Source organism: Phocoena phocoena, chromosome 1, assembly GCF_963924675.1.
Source record: "Phocoena phocoena chromosome 1, mPhoPho1.1, whole genome shotgun sequence".
Taxonomy (NCBI): Eukaryota; Metazoa; Chordata; class Mammalia; order Artiodactyla; family Phocoenidae; genus Phocoena; species Phocoena phocoena.
In genome coordinates, this window is record NC_089219.1 from 57848992 (window position 1) to 57870370 (window position 21379).

Sequence of the window (21379 nt, forward strand, 5' to 3'; positions counted from 1 at the left end):
TATGAGATACATGTTTGCCTTTAAAATCTGAATCTAATTCCACGTTATTGTCTTTGTTTCTAGATTTAGGAACGTTTTAGATTTTTCTCTATGTTTAAGTTAACATGTCAGAGAAGGGATTATATGGGAAGTTTTAGTTTGTCTTAGACAATTCAGACATTAAAACGTAACTATAGTTTTTGGTGTTTATATCAGTCATTGAATAATTCTTGTAATGTTTATAAAGATTTACTACACAAAGATGCTAATTTTTGTTCTTTTCTCCCCCACTCAGCCATCTGTTGAGTCTTCAAGTCCAGGTAAGTATTTTCTATATTTTTCATAATCTCTGTTCGACTAACATTTGGCCTATTAGTTACATAAAGGTTAGAGGAGTTAGACTATCATCTGACTTGCTTTTCTTCTGAATGCTTCTTTTCTCTGGGGAAAAAGAAATGGATGAAATATTTGACTGCCCATGAAGGTACAGGTGAGGCTGCTGTGAGTTCAACCTCGTGACTATTTGTGGGTTTCTTCTCTCTCTTTCTCTCTCTTTTTTTTAAATGAATTGCCACATGTATTTTGCGTAGTTTTTATTTGCTGTTTGATTTGAAGTATATTTGAAGTGTATTTTTAAAAAGGAAACATTAACTGCTTAGAGATATTTGATTGTGTAGGAAACTCAGAGTATTTGAGAAAAATACTGTTAGCGCATATAATGAGAGAGGGAAAGGTAAAATAAAAGATTCAACAAATGAGTGTTGTTGTAAATTAAGAAAGTTATTTTTAGATTTTATTATTTGTAGTATCAGGCTTCTGTCCAAGGAAATGTTTATTGTTTTAAGTAATAATAATTGTAGGCAATTAAGAAAAAATTAGGAATAAAAACTTAATGTAAAAACATTTTTGGTCCACTGGTGAAAGGCTGTGTGCTTTGTAACATCTGTACTTTGGAATTGATGCTAATAATAGTAGTCATGTGACCCAGGCTAAATGGTTTGTCTATAGACTCCACCAATGTAAACCAGTTACATCTAGTAGCCATTAGAGGTGAGGATTTAGGGGAGGGAAGGTAATAAAATGATTAAATGAGTGCACGTGTGATGTATTATAAACTGAATTTATCTTTTGAGTCTTTGCAAAGATGTAAGGTACTTTTTAGTGATTTTGCAGTAGGATGGAATTCTATGACGAAACAGTGATATTAGCCTTAACTCTGAAGCAAAATACTTACACAAAGCACCAGACTCCCTAACCCTAATAATTTACTTTTGGGATTCTTTTCCCTAGGAGATAGCCTAATCTTGGGCCTTAGTAATTAACAGAAAGGAATAGGGTGGTTAGTTGGTCTCAAAGAACAAGGTAAAAAGAAGTCAACTAAAACAAGGGTGAAGAAAAATATAGCAACATCTGTAGGAATACATCATTATCGACTAAGTGTCCTAAAAGATTGCTGTGTGAACCGAAAAGTTTTGGGACATTTCCATTGAAAACTCAGAAAGAAGGAAGAATGATTGGGACAAAGAAGCAACAACTAAATTAGTGATTCTCAAACTGCTCTTACAGAACCCTTGTGTCTAGTCCCTCACCTAGTACTAAGATCCCCTACTAAAATTATGCCACATTCTTCTTAATTTCCAGAAGAAATTAAAGTAATATAATTTCTTAAGTGTTTTTATTTTATAAATCATTCTAAAACTCTGATAACTCATTTGTATTATAACAAGATAATACTTGATTTAGCAATTATATATTTAGTTATTTTATATTTAATATCAATATTTTGTTACGTTCCTCAGAGAGCATACTGACTTCTCAGTGCTTTGCCATCTGACCTAGCTTGCAGTTTACTCATCTTTGTGAACATAGGCTCTTTTCAGGTATTCTTTGAGGCAGAATATCTACTGCTTCTGAAACTCGGGCTTACAGGAGCCTTGAAGCACAGTGAAAGCAAAGGCATTGGAATTGGCAGAACCAGGATTAAAATTCCGTTCTTGGCACCTACTGGCTCTGTGAGTTTAAACATGCTATTTAAACTCTCTGAGCCTCAAGTTTTTGTTTTTTGTTCATAGGATTGTTTGAAGATTAAATGAGATAATGTATGTGAAGTGCTTAAGCATAGTATTTGGCACATAAGAAAATATTGTGAGGTAACAAGAACCCTGGAGTCTTGGTGCCCCTTATTCCTAATTGCCTGATTTTTCAAGAAATCAGCCTCTATATCTCTTTCTTTTACTTATTGGTTTTCTTAATGGAGTGAAATAGAAGGGTAGGTATATATAAAGGTAATATAACCTTTAACACTTTAAATTGATAAAAATAAATTGCTAATTGTTTTTGGTTTTTTTAGTGTTAAGTAACTCATTTGTTTATTAGTTAACAATGCTTTTGTAAACTTAAGTCCAGGTTTGGCAATAGCCAAATGTGGGGATAGTTTATAGACTATATATGCCCAGCATTTGCTATCTCCTATTACAAGTTTTGACCCTATTGAGTACAGTATTCTCCAGCCACGAGGCTAAAAATAGATTAGCTTATACAAGTTACCTACTGGATTATTTTTAATGCCTTTCATAAGAGTTTTATATGTAATTTTAATAAACTTTGCTTTTTATACTCTATCTTTGAGTTATTAGAATATATTTTCCTGGATATGTGATAAAATAATATTTGAGTTCAGCTGTATTTTCATTAGACTGTGTATTCAGATGGTTGTGTATTTCACATGACTGTATATTCATATTCATTGGTTCTATTAAATATCAATCAATTGATTACGAATTGACTTTTCTCACACAAAAGATCATTCTTATTTGATATGACCATTTATTATTTACAACTCACGTTTTGTTGGAAGATTACAGTACTCTTCAAACATTCCCCCCACCTCCTCCCCGTTTTGCGGTTGTCACTGTAAATATATAGAAGTGAAACAGGGTAAAAAATAATCCTTAAAGAAGATATTTTGTGGGGGGTGATAAGTAAGGGCAAGAATTTTAGAAAACAACAAATAATACTTCCCGTGCATAGCCTTTTGTGCATAGCTTTTCCCTCGTACTTTTACTTGACATATCCAGCTTCAGATAACATATACATTAAATTAATATTAATAAGGTACACATAATTTGGTTTACCAAACTGTTTAAAATATTCTTTACCAGGAGGTTCAGCAACATCAGATGACCATGAATTTGATCCATCAGCTGACATGCTGGTTCATGATTTTGATGATGAACGCACATTAGAAGAGGAAGAAATGATGGAAGGAGAAACAAACTTCAGTTCTGAAATAGAGGATCTTGCAAGGGTAAATAACAATAAGAGCTAGAGAATGAAGTGGTTATAACTTTTTTGTGGAGAGAGGAAACACTAAATTTTATTTCTCTACTTTATTTTGGGGAAAGTGGTATTATATATAATCAATACTGAAAATTTTTATGTGGTCATAGGTGGGATAATTTAAAGTTGGAAATTTTTTAAAAAGAACTTTATTATGTGAATTAGAATTCAGTAGTTACTTTGGTAAAACATCACAGATATTGGGTCAAAAAATATATAAAAAAGGGTACTAAATTTCCTCTTACATACCTTTTGCCTTCCCACAATTACTGCACCTTTTATTTACTCCCCTTCAGAAGCAAAACTTCTTATGAGTTGTCATCGTCTTCCTCATTTCCTGCTTACTCCATAAAGTGCTCTAGATTGTCTCTGCCCCTTTCCTATCAAGATAACCAGTGATTTTATTGTTATATCCTTTGGTCGCTTTTTTCTCTACTTAACTCTCAGAGGTATTAACACAATTTATTATTCCCTTCTTTTTTTTGAATTTTAGAGCACCCACTGTCGTTTTCCCGATCTCCTTGTTCCTCTTCAGTGTCTTTCGTAGACTCGTCTTGCTTTCCTCAAGGATTAGATTTGGAATTTCCCAGTTCTCAGTTCTGGGTTGTGTTTTCTTCTGTCTGTAAATCAGTGCTCCTCAGAATACAGTATGAGGGTCAGCTGCATCAGAATCACTCATGGACTCACTAAGAAATGTGCATTTGTATGCCTCTCTCCCAGGCACACTGAATCAGAATGTGGGGCGGGGGGGGGGCTCAAATCTACATCTTCACCAAGTGTGCACACCAGGTTTAGACACTGCTAAGCTAGGTGGTTGATCTCATTTAATCCCATGGTGTCTGTGTATGCTCAGTATTTCTTAGTTATTTTTCTAGCATTAACCTATTCCCTGTCTCCAGTTTTGTTTATCTAACCACCTGCTTGACATTTCTGTTTGGGTATCTCAGTAGACATCTTTATATTTTAAATGTCTAAACAGAATTATTGATTGATGTTCTCCTTCCTCTGCCTGTTTCTTCCCTGTATTCTCCATCTCAGTAGAAAATGGTACTACTGTTTACCTTGTTGGCTGAGTCAGAAACCAGGGAGTCATCTTTCTTCATTCTCAATATCCATTCTTAAATAAACCTATAATTTCTATCCAGAAATATCTCTTATCTGGCTCTTGTTCCATCTCTGCTGCTACCCTCAAGCCCAGGTCACCATCATTTTTAGCTTAGACTATTACAGTAGCTTCCTAACTGGTTTTTCATGTCCTCTTTTACCACTCTTCTCTCCAATATATTACCACAGCAACTATGATGATCTTTTCAAAATATAAATCAATTTATATCAGCCTTCTATTTAAAAAACTCTTCAGTGGCTTCCTGTTACACCAGAAGAAAATCCAGACTCCTTTCCCTGGCCAGCAAGGCCACCTACATGATATGGTCCTTTATCCCTTTATTACACTAGTTGTATAGCTACACTAGTTGCTTTTGTTCTTAGGTGTGCTGTTTGTTTTCACACTTGAAGGCTTTTCAGCTCATTCCCACTCTCTTGTATGTGCTTTCTGCATCTGGCTCCTTATCCTCTCAAGTCTGGGCTTAATATTCCCTCCTCAGAATGGCCTTTCCTGGCCCCTAATCAGCTTTTATAAACCACTGTACCCCATTCAATGCTTTCTTTATACCTAACACAATTTGTAATTATATGTTTGTTTAACTTTTTTGTCTGTATCCTTTAGTTCCATGAGAGGAGGGATAGTCTGTTTTATTTACCAATGTATTTCATGACACCTAGCAAGAGTGGTCACCCAGAGTTTTTGAATGAATGAATAAATCAGTTTGGTATGCTATCATTGAAAGGTATTATGTATACAATCTGCTGAACTCCATGACAAGAACGTAAGAAAAAAGACATGCCAGCCTTTAAGCATTTGGAGTATATAATGTCATCGAAAAATGAATTCTTCCACTTTTACAGTAGTAAAGATTATGTTTCAGAATTTTAGTTTAGAACTTTTTTTTTTTTTTTGCGGTACGTGGGCCTCTCACTGTTGTGGCCTCTCCCGTTGCGGAGCACAGGCTCCGGACGCGCAGGCTCAGCGGCCATGGCTCACGGGCCCAGCCGCTCTGTGGCATGTGGAATCTTCCCGGACCGGGGCACGAACCCGTGTCCCCTGCATCGGCAGGCGGACTCCCAACCACTGCGCCACCAGGGAAGCCCTAGAACTTTTTAAAGTGTACAGTTAAAGAGCTGGAAAAGTAGTATTATTAAGTCAAATCTTGTCAGGTGATCCCATTTTGAATCATTTAGTGATTAAAACTGGCTTAATCCATAATACCTAAGCAATTCAATATTTTATTAAGCCAGACAACAGAACTGATCTTAGTGGTAATGGTGTAGAGCTGTTATAAAAGCTTTTCAAGGATGAGTTAAAAAGAACACGAGGAATCTGGAGTCAGAACTATTCTTTATAAGAGGCTGGAAAGCCATTCAAAAACTGGGATAATTTGCTTGGATGATTCAGAACCTAGGTGAACATCAGAGGAAATGATTGATTTAACAATCAGTCACAGTGGCTTCATATATTCATGAAGTGGAAATGCAGTTATTTTTAGTTATTTGCCTGTATTTCACAGAAACTTACCACTTTAGATATATTTTCTTTTTTCTGAATAACCCATCCATGGGATAAAGGGTAAAGGAAGAAAATCTTATATTTTCCATTTTTTCACATTCTGTGTTAGTCAAGTAATTGAGTAAGTAATTACTCAAGAAGAGATAATCAAGTACAGGTGAAAATAGGTTATGAAGTGGAATGATTATTTTATTTCAGAAAATGGGCTACTATATTTAATTAGTACAAAATTACTAATGGGCTTCACTAAAATTTTGGTTGTGTTATGGTCTTTTCCTATTTTCTCCTTTATTCTACCTCCTTCCCGAGTCCCTTACAACCCCCCAAAATTTGCTTTCAAATGACCCTTTTTTAGGAAAAAGTAATTAAAATATACAAAGGGAGAGAAAGACAAGGGAACCAATCTTTTATCATTCCTTTCAACCAGACAGTCTTAAACCTTCTCAGAGAGTACTTATAACTTTTCCCAAAGTAATTAAGGCTTAGGTGTAAGTAGCACATAATCACCAGTGCTTTTATCTGTAGCCTAGAGCTAAGCTACACGGCCAATGTATTGGATTTCCTATAGTTGTAAACTCTTTAGGTCCAAACCAAACTGGTTTTAGTTTTTATTAAAAAGGTGAGCATGATTTTGTCATTGGTTACTAATTTGCTTCTATAGAAGTGAAACATCATAGTTGTGTCAGGAATTGATAAGGTAGTTTATGCCTGGCATTTTGGTTGCATGAAATGGACCTTTGATGTAATTGGGGCAAAATTTTGACAGTTGATTCATTCAGGAGTTATCAGTAACTGCAATAACCTGTAGTTTTAAGTTCATTCAATATGAATTCTAAAATTTCAGTGTAAACTAGCTTTTATGTGTATTGTTATGTTTGTATGCATGAATCTTATTAATATAAAGTATTTTAGGTAAGTTCAGCATTTAAATGTTTTAAGAGAATTAGATGTACAGGTTAGAATTTATTAGTGATCTTAGAAGTGTCAGAATCATTCCCATAGTAAACTTTGGTTTGCTGGGAATGGCAATATGCAGGTTTAACTCTGTTTTTCAAATGCACTCTTAAAACCCATGGTCTCACTTAACAGTAGCAGTCTGTTTGGGAGAAGAGGGATCAGGATCAGCTATATCTTTATGTATTTATAGTTTTGAAAATCACATTATAGCAGTGTTAATAATTGACACTTTAAAGTGCTAGACACGTTTCACCCAGTGGATCTCCAGAGCTAGAGAATAAAGATTAAAATGTGAGAGATTGAGGTTTTTTTTAAGTGTACACACCACATGAATTATACAGATAAAAAAAAGAAACTCCAGCATGGAGATTATAAAGAAGAGTTCACTGCCTTCATCTCTTCATAGTTTATTCTGTAGTGAAGCCCCAGCCCCAAGAGGTTGGTTACCTTAGGAACCAGCACTCTTGTCCAATCTGGATGTGGTGTCTTAAGCCTTCCTGGCTGAAAATCAGTCTCTTTCCTTCTTTCCCCCAACTTAGTAAGTATTTACTGGTAAGTCACAACAGGTATACAGAGAGTACTATGTCCATCCACCAAATGGCCCTTCATTGGCCAACACCTGGTACCACGTGCAGTCATTGCTAAATGACTAATCCCCTGGTGTGAGGGAGAGGGAGCCACCTCCTGTGCAGCTAGGAGATGGATACCACTCCAGCCTTATAATGCTGCTGGTGGTGATTGGTAATGTTACCCTATTGTTGTGAAGTTTAAGGACAGATTTAATTTCAGCTATGATGTTTGTCTTTGAAAAAGTCTATATTCTTTCCACCTCCACCTGGTCTCCGGTGAGCTTATATAGGCATGATTTTCCCTCTTCTTGTTACAGTGCTTAGACAACTTATATTTTAAAGCACAATATGTAGGTATAGTCCACATGGCTGATTTTTATTCATCTTGTACTATGTCCATTTTCCTTTTTATAGTCTATCAACTTCTTTCCTTACTTTTTCTTACTTCTTATAGTCTATCAACCCAGCACATCGTATTTCACTCTCCATCAGGATGATGCACACTTAACCTAGGATCAGGTTTTGAGGAAGGGAGTGTATATGCATATGTATGTAAGGGCACTGTAAAGCAGTGAGTCAGACTGTACTACTTATTCAGTGTGTAACTTTGGGCTAGTTGCTTAACATTATTAAGCTTCAGTGTTATTACAAGGATGATATATGTAAAACATTGAACACAGTGTCTGGTACATGATAATCACTCAATAAGTCTTAATAGTTACTCATAAAATTCTCAAAGAAATCTGTAACACCCGAACAGTGGAGAACCACTGTAATTGACTCATAATTTTCTTTCATCTGCTCCTTCCATTTCTCAACTCTTGTATGAATGGGAACAAAACACTCTTGACACTTTATTATGATGTTTCAATTTGGGGAAAGCCCCTTAGTACCTGGTAGAACATAGACTTCGACAATATAAGCTAATGAGAAAGTCTCTGGAACAGGTGACTGATGGGCCCTAGTATAATGTACTGTCAGCCACATTTTATTCATCTTTTAGTCTTTTTTCAGAAGGAAATAGCAAAGAACATTTGCTTTACGGGATAGCATTACTTTTTTTTTTGAGGTTTTTCTCTCTTTTTTTTTTTGGCTGCATTGGGTCTTCACTGCTATGCACAGGCTTTCTCTAGTTGTGGCGAGTGGGGGCTACTCTTCGTGTGGTGTGCGGACCTCTCATCACGGTGGCTTCTCTTCTTGTAGAGCACGGGCTCTAGGCGCACGGACTTCAGTAGTTGTAGCACACGGGCTCAGCGCGGGCTCTAGAGCGCAGGCTCAGTAGTTGTGGCGCACGGGCTTAGTTGCTCTGCGGCATGTGGGGTCTTCCCGGACCAGGGCTCGAACCCATGTTGCCTGCATTGGCAGGCGGATTCTTAACCACTGCGCTGCCAGGGAAGCCCAGCATTACTTTTTATATCAAATATTTGGGGACAAATAACAGGAATCCATCTTGAACTAGCTTAGGCAAAATGAAGATTTAGTTGTAAGGCTCGTGTTAATTTCATTAAGGGCAGAGGGATATCTAGACCTCATGGACTCAAGTGCCACCAGAACATATTTTTCTGTTTCTGCTTTTTTACATGGTGGTGTCCTTTTTCAGACTAATTTTCTTCACATCTTGTCAGTTTTCAGGCTCCTAGATTTATTGCTTGAGATATAGCCTATATTCTTTAGCTGCTATTGGTAAAATTCTGGAAACAAATTATGGTCCACCTTGGGTCATGTGCCCATTCCAAATGCATGGCCAGGGAGTACAGTGATTCTAATTGGGTTAGATACTATGAGGTCCATGAGGTAAGCTTTCAATCAAAATACATGCTTGGAATGGAGGAAAGAACACTTCTGGAAAAAGATGCGTGTAGAAGTAGAAAGAAAGGATTGGGTAGCAGACAAGATACGATACTTGAATTTAAAACTGGGGATTCCTCAGCAAAGTTAATTTGAGGTTTTATTGTAGTTGTAGCCCAGTGTTTTCTGTAAGGGCATCACTTCATACCTTAGATCAAGTAAGATATTTTTCATACTATGTGGGTCATGATTGTTGCTTACTAACTTGATATTGGGTAACAGAAATTAAAAGTCAATTCCAAAGAAAAGCATAATACCACTATATAGTCTTTGTTTTCAATATTAAGAATTTTCTAGATGGAATAGGCAAGGATATTTTGTTTACACATGATACAACCCACCTAAAACCAACTTTGACTGAAAATAAACTTTTTAGACGTTTGTTAGAACTTCTTTAGAACTTTATTGTTTTTATTTTTTTTTTTGGTATCATACGAATATGTATCTGGGTCCAAGGAATGTCTGGAGCCAGAGATTCAGTGTCACAAGGACCTCTTGATCACTCTTAACCCATGGTTAAATCTGTTGATTCCTTCTGCAGGGTCTCTTTGAGTTTTTTCTGTACCACAACCACTAATTTGGTTTAGGCTCTGATTACTCATATGAATAACAGTGGATTCCAACTTAGCAAACTAAATTTCTCCCTGCCTAAGTCCATCTTGAATATTTTGTTGTGTGCATAATTTTCCCTAAGATGTTCCATAGGGTCAGTCACTGTTCAACAGCTACTCTCAAATGAATCAAAAGTAGAGTATAACAGATCCCTTTAGAAACTAAGTACAACTAGAGAAAGTAGGTAAAAATACCAGCCCTAACTTTTTTTGGTTACAACAGATACCCTCTATTCTAATCAGGATAACCTGCTTATTCATTGTTTGTTTCTACGCTTGCACAGTTGTCATTTCCTCTGACTTTTCTCTCTTCCAGTTCTGTTACTGTTTTTCAGATTCAAGCACTTCTCTTCCAAATGCACTATGATCAGCCACTTCTGACTCTACTCTGTTCTCTGCTTAGTCAATATTGGAGGTGTTGCTAAATTTTTCTTTGAGAAATGAATTTTTATAAAGCAAGTCACACTTCTCAGATGTGTATCCAAGAGGGAAAAATCTTGACCTCACCATGGAAGTCAGATATTCCACTTACCTGAAAATGGTTAAAAAAAAAAAAAATCTTTTCATGCAGTTGGTGTATCACTTACCCTTTTGACATGTAACTTAGCTATCAGCTGTTAATGATAAGCTTTATTAAAGATAATGATCGTACTTTATTACCTCCCACTGGAGAGGCTGATTTGCAGTTATCTTATCCTAGAACTGTGAGCTAAGTGGTTCTCCAGGTGGTCTCATACCAGCAGCATCAATATCACCTGGTACTTTAAAAAATGCAGATACTCAGGCCCCACTTCAGCCTTACTAGATCAGAAACTTTGGGGTGGGGTTCAGCAGTCTGTTTAAATAAGGTCTCAAGGTGATTCTCTTGCCCTTGAATAAGACAGACCAAAGGTAGAGAACTTGAAGACATTTATTTGATTGGTAATCATACCTCTTTTTTGTGATCTCTCAAAGTATCAGTTAACTCAGTTGTAAAAATTAGAGGTAGTAGTAGCATATTAAGGTAGTCTTAAAGATGAAATAAATATTATGAAACAGGCTGTTTATGAATTCTCAAGGTCCATGTAAATGTTAGTTGCAAACCTACACTAAAGTGTTTTTCCTGGTTTGGCCCTTATTCATAATAGTGACTTCAGTGGCTTGGTCATAGAAGTGACTTCATTGTTAAACCTGCTTCTCATTCGTTGTGCAAAAGTTTATGGAAAGTATGAGCTGGGCTTAGGAGGTCTAGGTATTATAGTAAAGTCTCTGTCAGTGCATGATGTTTCTCTCTGCTTGGTTTTCTTATTTACATATATAAAGGTAGCACTGTCATCTGGTACTTTTAAAGATCAAATAAGATAGTATAATATTCTCACTCTGCTTTTGTTAAGAAAAGAGAATAAGATAGTGGAATTAGAGCACTTATCACAAATGCCTGGCATATAGAAGACACTTTATGGAAGCTATATGTTATGATTGTTTATATAACCCACCTTTTCTATATCTTTTTCTCATTTTACTTCTTTCTTGATTCTGAAGTTCTGTTTTCTTAAATCCTGACTCCTAATTCCCTAATTTCTGTCTCCTGTACCAGATGCTTGGTACTGGACCAGATATCTGCAGGGACTAGATCCTTGAACACTTCAAGCACTGTCTGTGTTATTGCACCTTGAGAATCACAATATGAGATGTCAATTAAGTATGACAGCTTGTCATTGATTTCTGTTTCAGAAACTGATTCACAGGCTGATTTATAACTAGAATATCCATTTACAGTATGAAATAGAAGTGTTAAACAGTATTTTCTTCCTATTTCTTTCTATAAGAAAATTTTTTCAAATTATAATCATTAGTTGCTTTTTACACACGAATTCTGAGTGATGGGGGTTAACTGTATGATCTAAGTATTTAGTGTCACCAGGTTATATCGTCCAGTCTCATGTATTCATGCCCACTATAACAGTGTATTTAACACACGGGCTAGACTTATTTCTATCCATGAATGAGGCTGCAAGACTGCTGGAGAAATACAAAAGTCTTGTTTCATGATTATCCTTGTTCTAGGTTCTAAACTGACTGACTCAGTTAAATTTTTCTTCAGAGTGTGTATGTGTGCGTCTGTGTAAAATTTCCTTTTTATAATCAATTCTGTCATGTTTCCCTGATACTTTATAATGCTTGATTATTGATTAGAGTGAGTACCTTCTGCAGAAAGCTGATTTCATTTCATTACATATGGATATTTCTTCATTTCACCTTGAGGAGGGTATGTTTTTTGTGATGATTGGGGAAGGTCCAGGGCCCTGGCTGAGGCAGCCTGGTATATATATGATAAGAGTATGGGCTTTTGTAATTAGACTTGAAATCTGGCTTCACTACTTGTAACTTGTGTGGTTTTTGGAGAAATTGCTTAATCTGCCAGCCTCAATTTCCTCATCTATGAAATGGAGATAATACAACAGTTTTGTAAGATGGATAGTAAGGATTCCATGAAAGGATTTTATATGCAATTATACATAAAGCTAGAAAAGAATATATAGCTAATGTAATCCAGTATCATTCATGTATGTCATTGCTGTTTTAATTTATTTGGGCTGGGCTATGAATTTCATCCCCCTTTCTGGGTTTGTTAACTTAGTTTACAGTCTGTTTTCTGATTATTCTATTTCCCCACTCCCAAATTATGTATGGTACGCTTACTAAGTGTGAGCATCCATACGTAGTGTTAACTGAACATTGGTGTACATTCACTGAATTGATGCAGAAAAGAATAGTAAAAGCCTAGGATTTTCTTAGGTTTCAGAATTATATTCAGTTTTACCTTATATGATTTGAGAATTCATAACAGTTCTAAGAGTATACTCAACAGATTCGTGAATTATAGGAATATGAAATATCACCTATTCAGAAATTAACTTTTTATTTTGTTCTATTTAGGAAGGCGACATGCCAATTCATGAACTTCTCAGCCTTTATGGTTATGATAGTACTATTCGACTACCTGAGGAAGATGAGGAGGAGGAGGAGGAGGAAGAAGGTGAAGATGATGAAGATGCTGATAATGATGATAACAGTGGCTGTAGTGGGGAAAATAAAGTAAGGTTATACACATATATTTTTATTCCTCTTGAAGTTAAAGTTTATTAATACATTCATTTTGACTGCTTATTTTTGTCATCTGTTTTTACTGACTTTAGAAGTAATACATTTAAATGTTAAAAAGTTAATATATAGATATACGTAATACAAATTGGAAGTCCCCTATAATCTAATACAGAGAAGTAATAGTTTTCTCTGTGTCATTCCAGATTTCTTATCAATGCCTAGTCTAAATAAATTTGTATGAACTTTTTAAAAAATGCTATTTTTTTTAAGTAATAAAGGCTAATTGGTAGTTCTGTATTCACTTTTATTTTGTTTTGAAATAATTTTAGATTTACAGAAGAGGCTCAAAGATAGTACAGACTTTCTGCATATTCTTCACTCAACTACCCCTAATGTTAGCATCTGTGTAACCATGGTCTATTTATTAAAACTAAGAAATCAACAGTGGTACCATACTATTAATTAAACTACAGACAATTCAGATTTCACGAGATTTTCCACTGATGTTCTTCTTCCTGTTCCAGGATCCAACCCAAGACACCATTTAGTATATTTATTTTAGCCTTCCAGTTGTATATGGAGTACTATGACCTTTCATCTGCAACAATCTTCTTTTTATCTTAGAGATTTAATTTATTATTCCACAGGAAGAGAATATAAAAGATTCCTCAGGTCAAGAGGATGAAACTCAGTCTTCCAATGATGATCCATCACAATCTGTTGCTTCTCAAGATGCCCAGGAAATAATCCGTCCACGTCGATGTAAATATTTTGATACAAGTAAGTGTTATTAGTTACTATTTTTTGGATATGATTTTTACTGCTTAATGTATGCCTAAAATTTTAGTGTTTTTTTTCACTACTCTGTTTGAATTCATTGATTTTGAAATCTTGCTCATCAGTAATGGGATTTTGTTCTAGATTATTAGTTTAGCAGTACTGGGGCCCTCTTGTCCATGAATATACTACAGTAATTACTGTGTCACTATGATGCCCGATTCTGAGTGTGTTCCTTTTTTTCCCTCTTGACTGTTCTTTAGTTTGTTTCATGGTCATCTTTTTGATTTCACCTAGTCTTTTCCTCAGTTTTCCATTTTCTGCTTTCTTTGCCTCCTCAGCCTTGATATATTCATAAGCATTGCTTTCTCTAATCAATGGCTCCCAAGTCCAAAAAGTGATTGACTCTTGAGGTAGGAATATGTTATACAAAGAACTCTCCTAATTTTTCTACAGTTATGATCTAGTCAGAGATGACCAGTAGTCAAGACAACATTTAATATATGTATCTTGAATAATTGCATGTTTCATCTGCTCCATAATATTCATTCTAAGCAGGAATCCTTACTCTGGAAGTAAGATAAGAAAAAGTTAAACATTAGTGTTATTAGTTTAAATATGTGGTCTAAATTTCTATACTTGAAAAAGGAAAATAGTTGAAGAACAATAACCTCTCATGAAATGTGGTAAAGTAATAACTGATTAAACATGGCTACTTCTTTGTATGAGTGACTTCTGTTACACAGTTTGTTTAGAAGTGAATGTAGGGCTGCTAATAATAATTTTATTGTGAACTTTGATCACAGATATGGTCCAACTGAAAAGTATATCAATGCACAGAGAGATTAGTTACTGAGATAGTTGTTTGGGGGAAATGTGGTATTTTTCCCTTAGTTAAACCAGGAGCAGATCCATTGCCAAAGTTTGCTCAAAAGTGGGATACTAAGTGACTGCCTCTTGAAATAATATTTAATAATTCACATCTGGAATTTTAGTTATGGTGTATGCATTGAAGCTACAAATATACTGCCTATCTTAGCTTTTCCATAGGAAGAATTAATTTCTGTATGCAGTGTTACCCTTTTGAATTTTGTGTGCCATTTTAGAGTTGAGAAGATGCTGACAGTCTCATGGTTTTCAGATTTCCCACCCCTTTATGTAAATACATTCTTAGTCCAAAATGTAAACAAATAGCAGCTTGCCTGCTCTGAATAAAACAGGAGTTGGGAAGACATACATACCCTCTCTTCATGCGCTCCCCCCAAAGTGGTGCTACAGAGTTGTCAGTGCTTTAAGGAGCACTGTTCAGAAACCACTGTTTTGCCCCAATTCTTATTTTATAAGGGAAGAAACTGAGATCATATAATTTATTCTGTCACCAAGCTGTTGGAAGGAGAATTAGGCTTAGAAACAGATTATCTTGACTCTGAATCAGATTTTTTCTTAAAATTTTTTGTAGGAAATCATTTTATGAAAATACAGTTGTCTAAGAAGATTGTCCTAGAAGGTTTATGAGTTTTGTTTTTTTTGTTTTAACTGACAGGGTATTATTTGATTAAAAATATCTTGACCTACCTCTGCAAATACCTTTTGGCATATTTAAATATTTGATGGTAGATATAAGAATGGATAGGATAAGCAATCATTTTATAGTACTATTGTCTTACTTATTCTAGATAGTGAAATAGAAGAAGAATCTGAAGAAGATGAAGATTATATACCATCAGAAGACTGGAAAAAGGTAGTTAGAGCCATATTTTCCCAAAACTTAGATAAATAACTACTTAAAAAGCCAAGTGTAATTATTCTTTTACTAAGTATAAATATTGATAAAATTGAAGTAAGTCTTTTTGTGACATATGAATGTTTAGACTTTCCCTTAATACATCCAGGTAAGAAAAATAATTTACCTTTTTATAAATAAAATAATGGTATAGAAAAAATTGGACTTTGTTGAGCAAGCCAGTACTCAGAGCAAGATTAGAATTCCAAATTTCTGAACCACTACAAATTACACTTTTGTTAGCTACACTATAAAAAGTATCACATGTGATTTTTTTTTTTTTTTTTTTAATATACTTGAGAAAGCAGTTGTGGAGGCTTTGGTATTTGTTAAGTAAATTTTGTTTAATAAGTTAGATTACAAGTTTTTCCATCCCATATTAATGTCGATATTTACAACTCGAGTATATTGTGTGAAGAGACAGATTTGGGCTTCGGTATAACTATCCATAATTAATTTCTAAAATGAGTCTAAAGATAATATATTGACGTAGTCTTTAAATATAAAATTGTATAACATTGTGTAGTTAATCACATGGTTAAATTGAAGAATTTTAAGCTGTTGCAAAGCAGTTGACTTATCAGGAAGATTTATCAAAATGTTGTATAGAATTGATCAGGGCAAATCATTTCTATAGAAGAGATGATGTCATTCTTGTTGAGATAGGTGACCTGATATTTCTCTTAAAATCTCCATTGAGGTTTTTTAGTGTTCTTTTTCATAGGTCTGATTTTTAATTTAGGGCATAAGCCGTCATTTATTTGGAAGCAGAATAGCCCAAAATATCAAATTGAGTGGCCTTTCTGCACTTTTTGAGTCATGATTGTTTACTTAATTAGTTAATACTTTTGAGGCTTCCCGGTGTTTTGTTTGTTTAGTTTGTTTAAAGTTGTCTAGTTTGGGATGCCTGGGGCAAACTTAAAAAGAGCTAACCTCCTTGTGGATTAAAATAAGGGAAAATCTCTATATTTAGAGTTTCAGTTGGGAAGAATGAAGTATTCAAATGAACTTGGACTGTGCTACCCAAGGATTCTGGGCTTCAGCCAGAATTGATCTATTTATGGGTTTCCAAAGAGACGTTTAGAAGAGAGAGACATTAGTGTGGGTTGGAGTGGTAAGGAAAGATTATCCCAGTGCCGGATGTGTTAATTAACTTGAGTGAGTAATGAATGAATGATGGGACTGAAGACAGAAAAAAGGATCACAGAAGTTACTATTTGTGTGACCTATTTGAGCAAGTGTTCTTCAATCCATTTTTTTCTGATTCCTACATCATGTAGAAATTAAGGTGAAAAAAAGCTAGAAACCTTGGGAGTCATCTTAAACTGTTATTTTCTACCACACGTTCAAGTTTATCTTTTCTCCAGTATAAATTGATTTTGTATCTGGAGTTTCCCAAGAGAGTATTTGATTAAGCCTTGAATTTTTTTTTTTTTTTTAATGAAGCAATAAAAACTCAGGAGGGAGAACATGGGGGAGATGAAGCCTTTACTGCTAGGGAGTATTAGTCCCTTCCTCAGGAAAAACATGTAATAACGTAGACCACAGTAAATCCAGATTGTCTTATTTTAGTGAGATTTGTAAAAAAGTGTCAGGATTCAGAGATTCATCTTCTAAGGCTTGTAAGATGAAATTGAATTTTTATAGAAACTAGGGTAGAGGAAACAGCTTTGAAATCAAACCTGAGTTCAAATTATAGCTCAGAATTTACTAGTAGTGTGTTTCCGAGGAAATTAATTTTGTTGAGTTTCATCTCCTCAAATACAATATGGGAATGACAAATTCAGCCTTGTCGAAGTTGGTGAGGATTTAATGAAAACTTTGCATAAGATACCTGGTACATAATGCACCTAAACGCTGTTTTCCTTCCCTTCCCTGCAGAACAAATTAGGTGAAAAGAAGTTATCTGAACTCGATAGGAAAAAGGAAGTGTCTTATCTTTATACCAGTCGAGAAGTTATCAACCCTGGCTTCATGTTAGAATCACTTAAAGAACTTTTAAATACTGATTACCATGGCTTTCATCCAGAGATTCTAGTTTAATTGGTCTGGAATGGATCCAGACATCTATATTTTAGAAGCGCCCTAGCCAGGATTGATAACTTGACTAGTTATTCTCTGATAGGCATAGGTGAGTAAAGTTAAAAGAGCCACAAGAAGTGACAATAGAGTAATCTTTTTTATGGTGAAAGACATAAAGAAAATTCCTATATATGAGTAGAGAAAATGTGAATGTGGTATTTTTAGAAAACTAACTGGTTTTCCTGTACAGGTGCAGCAATAAATTTATTACATAGAACATGTCTTTGAAGTTACACTAGATAAAATGAAATTCTAACAAAAGTGGGAAACAATAACAGGAGAGAGAAACTTTTCAAATCCCAAGAGTTATTTAAACTTACTAGACCATGATTTTGTACCTTTCCTGCATAAGTCTTCATTCTGAAAATGTAGTAACTGTATTATTAACATTTAGCCACAGACAAAAGAGGGCCCATGTAATTAATCTTGGTCCCTATGTCTTGTAAAATCTCATCAGTGGTGATTTCTCATTGTCTTTCTGAACAGCCAGTTTCCCCTAATCTGTGTTTTGACTATATAGTTTACCAGATTTCCTAAAATAAGATATAATTACATTTGGGAGAAGGTACGATTTCATCTTGTATTGTTTTAATGAAAGTTAGGCACTAATTACCTGTCCAGTTGGTTTGGAGTTTCATTCGTTTGGCCTCTACTGAGCTTTATACAAATGCTTTCGTTATTTCCCTTACCTTAAAGCTCTGGTTCTCAGACTTCAGTGTGTGTCAGAATCACCTGGACAGCTTGTTAAAACACTTATAATTGCCGAATCCCATGCTCGTAGTTTCTGGTTCAGTAGGTCTGGTGTAAGACCTGAGTATTTGCATTTGGTGATGCTGCTGATCCAGAGACCATAGCTTAGAGTGGGATGCTCTGAAAATACTTTAACTTGACTTTCTGCTTTTCAGAGTTATCTTATAATTGAATTATAAGAATTCATTTTTATTTCTTTTCCTCCATATTTTGAAGTAGTTTGTATCCATTTCACCCCATTATTATTACTAATGTTTTCATCCAGTCATATCCAAGGTCTTATCTATTATTAATTCATGCATCCTCACAATACTCCCCTGAGGTAGTTAATTGGTTGTAACTGTGTTTTATGACAAACCAGGAACAGTTAACCCAAGACGGTAAATCTAGAAAATGGATACAGAATCTGTGTTACTAGATCTTATTAATGTTTTATGTTATTTTTAAAATAGGAGATTATGGTGGGCTCCATGTTTCAAGCAGAGATTCCAGTTGGCATCTGTAGATACAAAGAAAATGAAAAAGGTGAGTTATTAGTAAATTTACTAATTTATAGCTGAATTCATGCTTTTGAATTGATGAACTGTTTTTATAATGGGATAAGAGCATGACAGTTTGTTACCCCACTGATTTATGAAAGAAGACCTCTGCACCAGTATCTGTAAGAAATACGTTTTCTGTTTCTCCACTTCTGTCCATAGAAGTCTAGCCAAAAAAGAAAGAAAGAAAAGTGAATGCTTCTTTGGTATTGGATTATTAGATGACTTAAAACATTCCAACTTTTAATTTTTTTCATATTTTAAGTACTCTAAAATATATGCCCTTTTATAACCTTTATGATTTATGTTTTAAAAGGTCATTTTGTTTCAGTGGAAGCTGTTGGACAGGTTTTAAAAAACAAGTAAACAACTAATATAAAACGTTTATTTGCTTCTGAAACTTCTAATATTACTAAAATTGAGTATTTTGATGTTTGTGTATTTAAAAACAATTTGGAAAAATTGTTTTACTTTGGAAAAACAATTTGTATACTTAAATTTTACATGTTTTTTTTTCATTATTTTGTCTAAAAGTGCTAAGGTAAGTCACAAATAATAAATACTTAACAAAAACAGAATACTTTAAGAGAGTTCCAGAAAGAGAGAGAGAATGTGTGTGTGTGCGCACGCACGTTTAATGAGTTTTCATGTGCGGTGTGACATCACTCAATGCTAGAACTCTTTCATCATTTCCTTATTTCAGTTTTCTTTTCCGCACTTCACCTTACATATACAGAGCCTTTGGGAGTTGTCGTCTTGTTTGTTTTCTTTTTTAGCATTCCCTCTAGAAAATTTATATTCTAAGTATGCACCTGCTTTCAGGGCAGAGCAGCAGATCAGAAGCAGTTAAGGGAGCACCACAGGCTAGTAAATTCTAGTGACAGTAGAAATGTTTTAACACAACAGTAATAGCTTTCAAGTTAATTTCTGCAACATACAGGAATGTTAAAGGTATCAATATGGAGTGACCTTGTTGTATATTGAAATTCTGTGCACAGTGTTTGTGAATACATTATAATTGTGTGCAAAAATGAATGATCCATTGGCTTTTGTATTTTTTTATATGTGGCAAGTTAATATTATGGCTAAAGATGGTTTTAATTATGTCTTAATATGTTTATCTTTTATTTTAACATGTTTGCATTGTCAGATATCACAGTGAATGAGTGATCACAATCTCCAATTTTGATTTACTGTTTTCCATTTTAACATTTTAGAAAGCAATTTTATGTGTGTGTGTATATATATATATTTTTCTTTCTTTCTTTCTTTTTCCAGAAAAGCTGTGGTTTATGAAGCTTTCTCACTTTGAGAAATTTAAGCGTGTTATATTGTATGAGGATCAGATGCATTTACCAGGGTTACTGCCTTAGAGGAGTCACTATGGTTCAGGCCCTTTCCTCATCTTTGTAGTTCTAGGAATTCAAACTTTGGTCATGATACCACGAATTCGTCTCCACTTAGGTTAACCTGTGCACACAAACCAAATTGTTGTAAAACTATTAGGTAAACCACCCTGTTAGAAATAAAACTGTCAAAGGGATAGTGCCTTTTTTCCTTACAGCGAAAGTTTCGCAGGGTATTTTTCATCAGTTTGGTGATCACATTCAAAAAGGAGAGCATTTGGTTTGAGTGATTTTGATAACAGTGCCACAAAACTTAAGATACCTTGATATCTGAACTGTAAGGAATTATTCGGCAGTTGGATTAGAATTTTTCATTGCTATAAGGAAACCCTATTACTGAGTATCCTAAAGAGACATTAACTTTTTCTCTTAAATGTATATAAATGATCATTTTTACTCAATGAGTATATTATAATCATTTGTTTATTCATCTTTGTATCCTTAATACCTTGGGAGATCTTTTTCACATAAGACACTTTGTAAACATTTGGTAGCTGAGTTATTAGGTGGGTGCAGGTAGTGTAAACAGAACGTATGTGGAGTCAGTAAACTTGAATCAGTATCTAGGCATTTAGCCATGGACGTGTTACTTAACTACTTTTTTCTTCTCGTCTATAAAATAGCAGTCACCTATTTATTTATAAAGCTCGTGCGAGGATTCACATGTGATGTTTTTACGTGTAGTGCTTAGCGGCATAGTGTTTGGCACATAGAAAATGGTCAGTAAGTGGCATTAATATCCAAAAGATGATTAATCTTACCCTTATGTTTAGGTTTTATTATTCAGATTTTCAGAAAGTATCAATTTATGCTCTTTTGCTTGCAGGTGACAAAAACTGAGTTCAGTTTAGCTTTAGCAAAAAAGAATTTACCTTATTGCTTTACTGGGAAGTTCTGGCTAGTCTGGCTTCAAATAAAACTGGATTCGGGATTTTTATGACATCAGGTGTCTCTCCTCCCCTTTTCCTTTATTGTCAGACAAGCTAGGATGGCTACTGGGAGCTCATGACTTATACTTTTCACTATTCT

At 34.7% G+C, this 21379-nt stretch overlaps 1 protein-coding gene across 4 annotated transcripts in view; it reads left to right on the forward strand.

Moving 5' to 3' along the window:
- The window catches only part of MIER1 (MIER1 transcriptional regulator), a 53089-nt gene that overhangs the window by 14121 nt on the left and 17589 nt on the right, over positions 1–21379 (forward strand). For 2 of the 4 annotated variants that reach the window (XM_065874649.1, XM_065874667.1), the window contains 6 exons: positions 275–299; positions 3141–3286; positions 12846–13004; positions 13661–13793; positions 15467–15531; positions 18858–18930. In XM_065874649.1, coding sequence (XP_065730721.1) covers positions 275–299; positions 3141–3286; positions 12846–13004; positions 13661–13793; positions 15467–15531; positions 18858–18930 — 601 coding nt within the window. Of the gene's footprint in view, positions 1–267; positions 300–432; positions 470–3140; positions 3287–12845; positions 13005–13660; positions 13794–15466; positions 15532–18857; positions 18931–21379 lie in introns of all 4 variants that reach the window. The other 2 variants (XM_065874642.1, XM_065874658.1) reach the window with 2 other exon arrangements.